At 36.7% G+C, this 13,602-nt stretch overlaps 1 protein-coding gene across 4 annotated transcripts in view; it reads right to left on the bottom strand.

Moving 5' to 3' along the window:
* The window catches only part of MAP4K5 (mitogen-activated protein kinase kinase kinase kinase 5), a 116,472-nt gene that overhangs the window by 26,784 nt on the left and 76,086 nt on the right, over window positions 1-13,602 (bottom strand). For all 4 annotated transcript variants that reach the window (XM_033188081.1, XM_033188082.1, XM_033188080.1 and 1 more), the window contains exons 14-16: window positions 10,954-11,032; window positions 2,511-2,569; window positions 1,145-1,212 (exon numbers count right to left, since the gene is read on the bottom strand). In XM_033188081.1, the coding sequence (XP_033043972.1) occupies window positions 1,145-1,212; window positions 2,511-2,569; window positions 10,954-11,032 (206 nt within the window). The remainder of the gene's footprint in view (window positions 1-1,144; window positions 1,213-2,510; window positions 2,570-10,953; window positions 11,033-13,602) is intronic.

Raw genomic sequence — 13,602 nt, 5'->3', positions numbered from 1 at the left:
TTAGCCAGGATGGTCTCGATCTCCTGACCTCGTGATCTGCCCGTCTCGGCCTCCCAAAGTGCTGTGATTACAGGCTTTGCTATATTTCATAGGTAATAAAAACTAAATTAACTTCTTGGTTAAAAAATTGATTCAGAATTTTAGAGTTGGGACCCATAGATTCAAGTGGGTATACCATCAAACCTTTTGCTACTCAAAGTAGGTCCTCAAACCAGCAGAACTGGAATCATCTGGGAACTTTTCTAAATGCACCCTCCAGACCTACTAAGTCAGAATCTTCCTTTTAATAAGTTCTCCAGGTCAAGAAGTTTGAGAAGCACTTATCTAGTCCACTGGTCCCACACAGTTATCCACAGTCACTGAAATCAATCATGTGGCTTTCAGGATTCTTAGATCCAGTTCCAAAGACTGTATCTATACCAGAGGTTGGCAAACTTTTTCTATGAAGGGCCAGAGAGTAAATATTGCAGGTTTTGCGAGGCATACAGTGGTTGTAACTATGGAACTCTGCTGTTACAGTGTGAAAGCAGCCATGTACGATACATAAACTAATGAGCATAGTTACATTCTAACAAACTTATTTATGGACACTGAAGTTCGAATTTCATGTAATTTCCATGTGTAATAAAATATTATTCTTTTGATTTCTCTTCAACCATTAAAAATGTAATTACTATTCTTAGTTTGTGGGCCACCATAGTTTGTTAACCCCAAACGTATAGGCCTAATGTGGGAACCTAGGAATCTGCATTTCTAAAGAGTTCTGTAGGTAACTGCAGTGCACAGACAGGTTAGGAACAACTCATGAAGGCCAGCCCCCTCACTTAATTGTTGAGGTAACTATACTGGAGAGATGAAACTGGGGCTTTTTAACTCTGTTACAGTATTTTTTCCCATGACATCATGTGACTCACCTTTCAGTATATTATCATTACATAATATACTCTGACTAAAAACAAAAACAAATAAAAAACCTTAATGATCAATATATGATGCTTTTTGGTAAAAGTCAAAAGCTTTACCTTCATTAAAGGCATAACTTTTTCAAGAATGCAAATTAAAACTTACTAGAATAAATCACACACCCCATACTGTTCTTATATAATCAAATAAAATATAGTTATTAAATTAGAAAACAACTTACTTGCCAGTATTTGCACCATCAACAAAAGGATTCCACTGTAACATGAAATTTGGGTCTGATGACAATCCCTGTAAAGATAAAAATATAGTTTAAAATGTGACTTTGTAACAGGTATTAACCATTTTATTTGATTCAAGAAAACATTCCAGTATCATGATTATTAATCATCTTGGCATTCAATCAATTTTTTAATCTCTAGCTAGATTTGCTTTGTTATTTGACATATTTAGGTCAATGACTCATTATCAGTTGACCTGAACTTAAGAAATTCCATAAACATACTAAATGTAGCTTCAAATGTGACAAACCTTCTCTATCAATATGTGAGTATATTCCAAAGCAAACAATAAACAACTGAATTATCTACATCATCACTCCATTAGCATGGAAAACTAAATATCATATTACTAAACTGTCATGAATTTATTGGTGCTACTACTTTTTCCTACTATCATGGAAATTGGGGTTTTATCATACAGCAACATTTACAGTAAGAAGAGCACTACTTTCAAACGTTAAGGATGAACTCAATAGGCTAGGTTAGGCTAACTCTAATAATATCTTGCTTCATTACTTTTTCCCTTATTTATTTACTTATTTATTTATTTATGTATTTATTTATTTATTTTTGAGACGGAGTCTTGCTCTGTTGCCCAGGCTGGACCGCAGTGGCTTGATCTTGGCTCACTGCAACCGCCGTCTCCTAGGTTCAAGCAGTTCTCCCTGCCTCAGCCTCCTGAGTAGCTGGGATTACAGGCACATGCCACCATGTCTAGCTAATTTTTGAATGTATAGTAGAGATGGGGTTTTGCCATGTTGGCCAGGCTGGTCTGGAACTGCTGACCTCAGGTGATCCACCCACCTCAGCCTCCCATAGTGCTGAGATTACAGGCATTAGCCACTGTGGCCGACCACTTTTTTCATTTTAGATAAGGAAAGAGGTAACTAAACAGTAAATTGAAAATACGAGCAACGGTTAAAAAAGAAACTATATTAACAAATAAAATACATTTAAAAAACAGTAAGGCAATACAGAATGTAGAATTTACTATAAACTAAACAGAATCACTTTTTTAAAAAAAAAGGTCCTGAGAGCTTAAAGCTGAGAATCAAATTGTGTATTTAATGACATCATGTAAAACCTTCAAAAGACTAACGAGGTTAAAATGAATGACTGAAAGAGTGTATTACATTGTACTCTAGTAAAAATACAACTATAAACTTTTAAAAACTTTAATATGGGAAAAATCAAAATTAATGCTTAAAAGAGTGTATTACTTTGTTTTCTAATCAAAGTACAACTAACTCAAAAAAAAGTTTTCTCAAATCTTAATGTGAAAATAATGCTTTAAAAATTAATTCTTACCATTTCATCTCGTGCTTCTGTTTCTTTTCTCAGAGGAGGTTCAAATTGTAATTTGTCAACTGCAAAATATATAACAGGTATGTACAAACTCAGCATCTCAGGGTTCATCTCAGAAATGTAATGGCAAGTGTGTGTATGGGGTGGGGGAGGGAGAAAGAAGAGGGGAAAGAAGAGAAGACAAAAAATATCTTGTTTCTTGACTACAAGAGTATCCCTTTGTTATGCTTACCAAAAGTAAGTAACAAACTGGGATCTTCCTAACATCTCTACTTAATTCTTGGTTGGAATCAGGAAATTAAACAAACAGTTCTTTTTGTATAAAAGAGATTTCCAAAGATTCATCAAAAGTAAATGACTAAGTAAAAACTTGAAAGATTTTCTCTACACTGTAGACTCTGTTTTGAGACAGTTTAAGCTACAGCTTCATAACAGAGATGAACTAAGAAAAACTACCTATAAATTATCTAAAAAGAACAAATGACTTCTATTAAATTAATGTCACAAGGAATCTGATATATTTTGCTAAATATGTATTTTATTTGACCTAGTCATACTGACTTCAGAATTATTCAAAATATTCAAAGAGTAACTTCTTTTGTATAAAATATTCTAAAACAGAGAAAAGGAGGGTTTATTACTTCCTCATAAAGTATTTAAAATTTAAAAATTCTAAAATCTAATGTGACTAAAAGCCCTCCAAATTTTTTTAAACACTCATACTTGCATCATAGAGATGCAAAATGCCTAAATACAATCTTAGCAAACAAAATACTTTTAAAAAGCACTTTCAAATAGGATCCAGTTGTCCTTATTTCTAAAAACAAGATTTGTAAAAAGCAAATACAAAGTACTGACATAACTCATCACCTTAAACAAAAACAGTATGTCATAAATTTTTCAATAAAAGTTTGGAAGACATTCCATAAAATATAGTATCTACTTTAAAAAATAATCTAAAATAAAAAGTCCTTGGTCATTAATGACTTATTTAACATAATTAAAAACATCTGAATTCAAGAACTACTACTATAATTCATAAAGAACCTCTTTAGTCTTTTGAAACAGGGATGAACTAAGGTTTATTTTTGTGACAACCAGAAACACTGGCAAGCAGGTCTGGAGCTGCATTATAAAAGGCATAAATGTGAAAATAATATATTACTTTTTTTTTTTTTTTTTTTAAGATGGAGTCTCACACTCTTGTTGCCCAGGCTGGAGTGCAGTGGTGCAATCTCAGCTCACTACAACCTCCGCCTCCCGAGTTCAAGCTATTCTCTTGCCTCAGCCTCCCAAGTAGCTGGGACTATAGGTGCGTGCCACCATGCTTGGCTAGTTTTTCTACTTTCAGTAGAGATGGGGTTTCACCATCTCATGAGGTTTCCTGACCTCAGGAGTTCCTGACCCCAGGTGATCTGCCTGCCTAAACCTCCCAAGGTGTTGGGATTACAGGTGTGAGCCACTACGCCTGGCCATTTTTAAATAACAGAAATTGGACTTACCCTTCTGTATAAACAACTATCTACATGTAATACATATACATGTCTGCATGTTTGTGTGTGTACAAACTAAAGCAACTGTTTGAAGGCAATGCACCACAGACACCATAACGCTGTGATTCTTTTTTTTTTTTAATTATACTTTAAGTTCTAGGGTACATGTGCATAACGTGCAGGTTTGTTACATATGTATACTTGTGCCATGTTGGTGTGCTGCACCCAAGTTTTGGGTTTTTTATTTTTTTTGAGACGGAGTCTCGCTCTGTTGCCCACGCTGGAGTGTAGTGGCCGGATCTCAGCTCACTGCAAGCTCCGCCTCCCGGGTTTATGCCATTCTCCTGCCTCAGCCTCCCGAGTAGCTGGGACTACAGGCGCCCGCCACCTCGCCCGGCTAGTTTTTTTGTATTTTTTAGTAGAGACGGGGTTTCACTGTGTTAGCCAGGATGGTCTCGATCTCCTGACCTCGTGATCCGCCCGTCTCGGCCTCCCAAAGTGCTGGGATTACAGGCTTGAGCCACCGTGCCCGGCCCTGTGATTCTTAAAAGAAGGAAAATACATGGTGGTAAGAGCCATATTTACCCTGACTTTCTGCCTGGGGGCACTTTCCAAACTAGGACACAAGAAAATGGAGCCCAAAGAGAAAGTAACAGTCTCAACAGGTGAAGGGACAAGGATTTTAATTTGGCGCTGCTTAGTAGAGGGCACAGTCCCAAAAATAAGAAAGCTGTATAAAGGAGGAACTCCAAAAATATGCAAAGAGGTTTTCTTAAGTCTTTGGCTGAACACCAAGAGCAAAGCCAGAGTATGCAAGGTATCTCAGAAAATGGCTAACAGAGAGCTGTGAGCTTCTGGAGATCCCACTGTACCAGGAAAAATTTGGCTTTCTACCAGAGGAAAGACGTTGCTGAATACTCTACTAAAACCTGACACAAGCCTTGAAAGGATTAAGTAGACATACCAGGTAATTAACTCTTTAAAGAAGGAGGATAAAATCCAGATGCTCAACATTGTATTACATGGTCCAAGATACAATAAAAAAGACAACTGAAGAAGCTAGGAAATAGGAACCCATAACCAGCTGAAAACAAATTACTAAAAACAGACCCAGAGGTGACACAGATGTTAAAATCAGCAGACAAGAATTTCAAAACAGCGATTATAAATATGTTCCAGGATTTAAGAGAAAAGATAAACACAGTAAGTAAGCAGATGGAATAGCTCAGTAGAAAAACAGAAAATATATATATGGATGTATGTGTATATACAGGTATATTACATATATGACTGAAAGTCTAGATCCAAAAAATGCTTGCCTGAAATAAAATTCACTGAATGGGCTTACTAGTAGACTCAATACTATAAAAAAGATCAATGAGCTTCAAGTCAGGGCAAGAAAAACAAAACTGAAAGTACAGTGAAGAAAAAAAAAAAAGTATGTGTGGATACAGGGAGAAGCGTGGAGTGGGAGTACAAAGCCTCCATGACCTGTGGACAACATTCAGTGTTCTTACATATATAACTGGAGTCCCAGAAGCAGAGAAGACAGACTGGGGCAGAAATTTTGAATAAATAGTGGCCAAGCATTTTCCAAATTTGATAAAAAATATTAACCTACAGATCTAAGAGGCTCAATGAGCCCAAGACAGAACACCAAGAAAAAAATGCAGTTAGACACATCACAAATTGCTTTTAAAAAAACCAAAACCCACAAAAGTTCCATACTGCAGTACCTCATACCTTTTTTTAAAAGCTGAGTTGATGTCATGAATTGGGTTGTAACTGGCAGCTTTAAAAAATACTCATGTAGAAGAACATACAGGTATGCTACAGTTCAGGTTTTTTTTTTTTCCTAAAAATAGTTACTCTGTCAATATAGGTTTTTATTTGGTAGTTATATGTCTATTTTTAGGATGAATATAGCTTGTCAAAAAGCCTCAACTATACCAATGGTTAAAAAAAAAGTGTCTTGAGTTTGTGCTTCCTACTTGGGAAATCTGTGATTACTTCTCCGGAGACAGAAACACTTACCTCCCTAGAACCGTTACTAAACAGATTTGTAAGACAATATAGATGTTTGCTAACTGACGAAGGCTTGACTTACAATTCTTCTGACTTTCTGGTGGTACAAAAGTGATATGCATTCAGTAGAAACTGTACTTTGAACTTTGATCTTTTCCCAGACTAGCAATATATGGTATGATACTCTCTTGAGAGATGCTGGACAGCGACAGCAAGCCGCAGGTCCCAGTCAGCTACCCTAACATTAAATATTCTGAGCATGTTTAAGCTGGCTGGGCTAAGTTACGATGTTTGGTAGGTTAGGTGTGTTAAATGATTTTTTTGCCTTATGATATTTTCAACTTTAATGGGTTTATTAGGACGTAACCCCACCGTAAATCGGGGCGCATCTGTACATCTTACTCAAAATCTCTATTGCCTTTATCACTCTTAGCCTTCAGGTAAGATGAATAGGACAAATAGAAATCTCAAACTGAAGTTGGTTAAACTTTCAGAAACCTTTAGACTTCTTTAGCCTAAAGGGTTTTTTGTTGTTGTTGTTTTTCTCCTTTGCCTGAATGTCAAGTGACAGCAGTTCCCCTTGGAGCTCATTAACTCTATGAACCAAAAAATCTGGGCATCCTATACATCTGGGAATACTGCCATTAACTCAAGTTACCACGTTTATTATGTTTCCAGTTATTAACTGGAACTCAGAGTACACACAGTTTTCCATTCAAACAGGTCCAGGAAGCATTTCCTCTGAAACAACCTTTACATTAAAATTCAGAGACTGTCTTCTGGAAAACTGCCCTCTAAACTCGATACATAGAATTTTGCCAGGTATTGTTAATAACTAATGCAATGGTAAAACAGGGTGTTGATCCCTGTATTCATGTCTCTCTAATATAGAGACATATGCCAATCTTAAATTGCTGGAAGACTGTCCCAGCAGGGCACCTCAAAAAGAGGTGACAAGGAATCCTTCTGAAGCAGATGACTACAAAAAGAAGAGAGCCTCCACCCAAGTCAGTCGTACCAAAACTGATAACTACATGAAGTGGAAAGTCTGCCCAAGACCCATGGAAAGATAACTGGAGCCGCTGGTTACTTTAACCTGCAACAACAGTACTTTATTTTCTTAGTCACATTTCCCCCGGCTTTTTGCTAGCTGGAGGTTTTGGACTGTTGACAGATACTTGTTACTTCTTTATTAAGATACCTGTAGAGTCCCTATTCTTCCTATTGCCCTTTGCAGCCTTAGTCAGTCTGGAGTATGAGTCTAACACCTGGCTGAAATTTACTCGTGAGTCAGCTAAAATTATACAACTAAACTAACTGTTAGGCTTATACTCTTTGTGAATACCTCCTATCTTCCCTTGGTGCCAATTCCTTGTAATCAGTTGGTTCCCTAGGTAACTGGGCTCAACCACTAATACACTCTTCAGATGACAAACCGAAAAAAAAAAAAATTAGGTAATTTAGCTAATACACTCATACCTGAATCAGACTGAGAAAGTAAGAAATCTTTCTTGCCATTCATGAGGCTGAAAGGACAGACACAAATCCAAATGCAAAGTCAACAAGAAACAATGTTTCTCCCAAGGATATTTTGTACATGTAAAGTTTCATACAATGACCCCCTCTGAGTTATTCTGCTTTCTGAGAAATCTCTCTCTCTAAAATCACTGACTGCCAGAAACATTGCTATATGAAATCACATTAAGAATGAATCATCCTATTCTTGCCTGGACTAAATCACTGACACAGAGAAACAGACTCAATTTCCAATCCAGATGCAGAGCTTCAAATAAAGGCATTTTGAACACAACACTTCAAAAAGTTTCCAAGGAAACATATTCCTGGGTTTACTTCAACAGCAGAGACCCGATATTCACCCTTTCATACACATCCCTACTTTGCATTAAGTCATCACTTAAAATTCACCGGAATTCCACTCTTCCCAAAATCCTGTATTTCTTTTCCCTTGTTTGATGAAATCTTGAATGGTTTGGTTCCTCTGGTGTGCGTTCTCTCTCATTGCAAGGAGTCAGTAAACCTGACTTTGTTGGACTACATGTTTGTCCCTGGTGGTCTTAGACTGATTGGGTGTGATTCCTAATAATCATTTATGTCCACTAAAAATACATGGTAAGAATGCTTACAGTAGTCATAATAGCCCAAAACCAGAAATAAATCAAATGCTCATTAACAGAAGAATGGATAAATTATGGTATGGTCATACAATGGAATATTACCGTATAGTGAAAACTGAACTATTTCTACGAATGACTCTAACAGACATAATGTTGAGTAAAAGAAGCCAGGAACAAAAGGGTGCTTTTTGTATGATTTCATTTACCTGAAGGTCAAGATCAGGTAAAAGCCAGTTTATGTGACAGAGATCGGAATAGTAATTCGCCTGGGGAGAGGGAGGGCAGGCGAGTATAGAATTTAAGAATACTGATTGTGAAGGCTCTCATAAGGGAAACTTCTGAGAGTCTGATAATGTTCTACATTCGTATTTTTAGCTGGGTGGTAGCTATATTAGTGTATATATTTAAAAATTTATCCTGAGTATTCTTAAGATTTGAGCATTTTACTATATGTAAGTTACCACTTCAGTTTAAAACACTGAAACAAAAACAGAGTAGAAATAAATAGCATAGGCCGGGCGTGGTGGCTCAAGCCTGTAATCCCAGCACTTTGGGAGGCCGAGACGGGTGGATCACGAGGTCAGGAGATCGAGACCATCCTGGCTAACACGGTGAAACCCCGTCTCTACTAAAAATACAAAAACTAGCCGGGCGAGGTGGCGGGCGCCTGTAGTCCCAGCTACTCGGGAGGCTGAGGCAGGAGAATGGCGTAAACCCGGGAGGCGGAGCTTGCAGTGAGCTGAGATCCGGCCACTGCACTCCAGTCCGGGGGACAGAGTGAGACTCCGCCTCAAAAAAAAAAAAAAAAAAAAAAAAAGAAAGAAAGAAATAGCATAAAATCTATTGAACAAACAAAAGCAAAGTGATAAAACACTCCTGATAAATACAAAGAAGTTTTAAAGACAAGTCATTAATAAAGTGACCTTCTACTCTATCACTTTCTGTCTGGTGCTTTAAGCACATGGAGCTCACTCTATGAGGATATTAGTATTTTGGGCTAATATCATGGAATATAAAAGAACTAAATCTTGATCTTATCTCTGAAAAAGCCTATTTTGGTTAAGAAGACTGAATATCATAAATATGTCAACTCTTCCAAAGTAATAAGATCTCTGTAAAAACAGTTTTTTGTTTTTTTTTTAAACCACATAAGCTGTTTAAGTTTATGTGGGGAAGGCACAATAGCCAAATGTCATAATGAAAAATAAGTGCGACAAGGTACATGTGTGTGTGGTAGGGAGGGGCAGCGAGTAGGAGTAGGATTAGTTCTAACAGATATTATCAAGATATAATAATCAAAAGTATGCTACTGGTACAAAAACAGACATTTATGCAACAGAATAGAATTTCCAGAAACAACCCTAAAATATGTATGGCAATTCAGTATAAAGATAGCATGTCAAATCCATGAGTAGAAAGACTGCATTTTCAATAAATAATGAAACTGAGTTGTCATCTAGTAAGAAACTCAAGTTGCAATCCATACTCATACCTTCTACCAAATAATTTGTATCAGATTTTTAAATATTAAAAAAGAAACTAAAAACACAAGAAACAATAGGAAAATTATTTTATAACTTTGGAATCAAGAAAGCCTTCTACATATGACACAAAACCCCAAAACTATACGAGAAAAGACAGATAAAATAGACTACATTAATGGAATACTACAGAACTACATAAAATAAAGAATATGTTACAATGGAATATCAACTTTGCTACTTTTCTCTTTAATATTTGAGGCCCATAGACTTCATCTCAGACTACAAAAGGAGAGAACAGCATAAGAAGATATCATCGACCTAGGCACTAACAAAGACACTAATTATGGCTTAATTATGAAACAACTGAGAAGGGAAGGATGCTCTCCAGTGACTAAGAGTTTTAAAGCTGCGTCCAGAAAGCTAGAGATGTTTGGGTTTATGAAAACTCAGACTTAAACAAAATGCACACTGCCAATAATTCTAAATAGTTCAAATATTTAATGAATTATCTTCCTCTAGTATGGTTTAGAATTTTATTGATTTTGTTAGTCATAAACCTTATTTTATTGTAAACTACTTTAAATCTCTCAGAACAAGTATTCATTTAAGGCAATAAACCAGAGAAGAACTAAAAATTCTTTACGAATCTGTTGTTCTAAATTAATTTGGCTAAGGTGACAAATACTGATAGGAAATTTTCATCTGTCAATGGTTAATTTATTAAATTAAAAACCAATCTCTCTTGTGAAATATTTCCTTTAGAAAAGATTCATCTTAGTGCTAATCGGATTTTTAAAACCTGAAACCAACCCAAATGTGCAGTGAGAGTAAACTGGCTAACTACAACATATCAATTAATGAAACAGAATGCAATCGCTAAACAGAACGGTTATAAAGTCTATGCTAATATATGGAAATTAATTATATTATTAAGTGAAATTTTATGCATAGTATAAATTCATCCATGTAAAAATACACATGGAAAATGAAAGAAGTGTGGCAAAATATTAACTATGGGTTGGCTCTGGGTGATGTGATTGTATGCAATGTTAATTTTCTATTTTTTTCTTGCAGATTTTCAGCAATGGGCATGATTATGTCCATAATTGGAAAATAAAAATTATTCAAAAATTACAAACCAAGGGAATTCCATTGAAACCAGAAAAGCAACCCCCATTTTAGAAGTATTCTGATATGTTGAAGTATGTAGTCTTAATTAGTCTGAAATTTTATTATTCTACAAAACATACAAGAACACCCAGCACAACCCTCCAAAACCACCAATGGAAAACGTAAACCAAACACATACAATTTATTTCTGAAGCTGTCCGTTCAGCTCTGGCATTCCTGTTTGTAGATCTAATGGTATGACGAACGATTGCATGGGGCTGTGAATATAAGCATAATATATATACTTTAACAAATTTCAGTGATAAAGTTAAAAGGTCAAACTCTCTTATCATTTATTGATAAATATGAATATCTACTAGTAAATTATAGGATAAACATAAAACAAATACAATGAATGCTAAAATACTTTGGAAGTTTTTTCACTTGTTCCACGTTTATACTGTATAAAATACTGAAGAGATTCAAAGACAGACACACATCTTGTCCTTAAAGAGCTTACAGTCTAGGAAGGTAAGACACACAAATACTCACAGATAAGAAAATGGCAAGCACCTTTCATTAAGAGGATAAACGGACTACTCGTAAAGCCCAGTGGAGGGAGAAATGACTTTGACCTGAAGGGGTATAGTTCTTCATGAAAGCTGTAATCTCATCTGGGGCCCTGAAGTACCAGTAGGCACTGAATATGCGGCAATGTGGGAAAAGCATTCTAGACAGCAGAAAGAATATGAACAAAGTGAGGTAAGAAGTAACAGGAAATTGTGGAGTGTTTGTAGGGAGTGGGGGTTGGTTATTATTTGGTTGCAGTGAAGATTAGGTGATGGAGATGGGAAGACAGACCGTGAGGGTGAGCCTGATCATCAAAGGCTCTGAATGTCAGTCTGGGGCTCTTCACCTCAGTTTCTTGGCAAAAGGAATTTTTTTGGAGACTTTACAGCAAGGAAATGGCATTGCCAGTGTCAGCTTTAAGAGTTATCTATTAAGTATGTATGAGACTATGAAGGGGAGAAATATTGGATACAGGGAGATTGAGTAAGAATATTGTAGTAAGCCAAGTGAGAAGCATACTACTTCTACCCACTGTGCAGAATCTCCTGCTCTTTTGAAGTTAGGCCTTCAGCTCAACCCCTGTTTACCAAATTTCTGATGACTCACTCTCATTCACTGATTGCTCTGAAAGTGGCTCATGTGTTCACCCCTTACTTCAATACCCACCAACACACCAAATAAATTCAAAGCTCCAGAAGGATCCATTGTTCCAGACTTATTTTCTGACCCCATCTTCAAAGACACTCTCATATATTTCAATGTACTCTCAACTCCTAAAAATCACATCTTGGACCCTGTCATCAACTCTGATGCATGAATTTCCTCTATATTACAAATCTCCAATGTTTTGAGTTTACTCTCTCACTTACTCCCATTACACTTGTTCAATGTTCCCAATGGAATATCAAGTCCATTGATCCATTACTTTCTCACTCTCCATCAACATCTCTCCTTATCCAGTCTATGTCTGGTAGCACATAATTTCAAGTGATTTCTTGCAAAAATCCTAAATTCCCTTTGCCTCACTGTCTTTTAGTAGACTGTGACGGCAAAATGCCAATCCTGGATAAATTCAACTGGTTACCTTTGCGTTTACACATCTGGGGTATCAATCATGCTGGAGGAAAATTATACAGTAGAACACACTGAAAATTCATCTAATCTGAGCTCCGACTCTAGTCATTTAACCCTCCATTCCCCTCAATTACTATTCTGTACCTTCCTCACATTCTTCAAACCTGCCCATTTTCCTTCACCCGTACAGATCACCTCATCACTTACTTCACAGAGAAAATAGAAATCACCAGCTACACTGCATTACCAATCATCCCTTTCTCTAATGGAAGAGCAGTGTTGCGTCTCCCTGCTTTCTTCTCATGGACTCTGCCTTTCCATCTTGCTTCCCTTGACTCTTCTATCTATTGGACAGTATTATGACCATTTAATGAAAAAAAAAAAAAACACATGAAAAAAAAATCCTTCTCCAGGTTATTCTCTTCCAGCTACCGCTCTACCCTATCCCTCCCTTCACAGCTCAAATTCATAAATGAATTGCAATACATATCTTTCAAACCACTCAATCTAGCTCCCCCTCTTCTATTAGAAAATTATCCCTGTTAAACTCATCAAACACTAACCACCTAAAGCCAAAAACTAGTTTAACTGAATTTCTATGTTCTCATTGAAACTCTCCTTTCTTCCTTCAATGTTCCGTATCAATCTCCTTTGCTATTGCTCTTTGCCTACTTGATCCTTAAATTTTGGGAGCAATCTCAGGTTCTGTGCTAGGCTCTCTTCTCATTCTACATGCTTCCCTTGGGTGATCACATTTACTCTTAAGGCATCAACTACATGTATATCTAATGACTCTCAAATTTATATTTTTATTATTTTATTTACTTTTTTTTTTGAGACAGGGTATTGCTCTGTCACCCAGGCTGGAGTGCAGAGGCACAATCATGGCTCACTGCAGCCTCAATCTCCTGCACTAAAGTGATCTTCCTACGTTGGTCTCCCAGGTAGTTGGGACTACAGGTACCCGCCACCAAGCCTTGCTAATTTTTAAAATTTTTTTGTAGAGACAGGGTCTCACTGTGTTGCCCAGGTGGGTCTCCAACTCCTTGGCTCAAGTGATCCTCCCATCTTGGGCCCTCCTGAACTGCTGGGATTACAGGCATTAGCCATCATACCCAACCTCAAACTTGTATTTTTAATCCAAACTTTTCTCTCCAAGCTACAGTGACATATTTAGCTCCTTACTAGACATTTCCATTTGGAA

The sequence above is a fragment of the Trachypithecus francoisi genome, unplaced genomic scaffold (assembly GCF_009764315.1).
Source record: "Trachypithecus francoisi isolate TF-2019V2 unplaced genomic scaffold, Tfra_2.0 Lachesis_group3, whole genome shotgun sequence".
Lineage (NCBI taxonomy): Eukaryota > Metazoa > Chordata > Mammalia > Primates > Cercopithecidae > Trachypithecus > Trachypithecus francoisi.
This window is presented reverse-complemented; position numbering and strand designations above follow the sequence as displayed.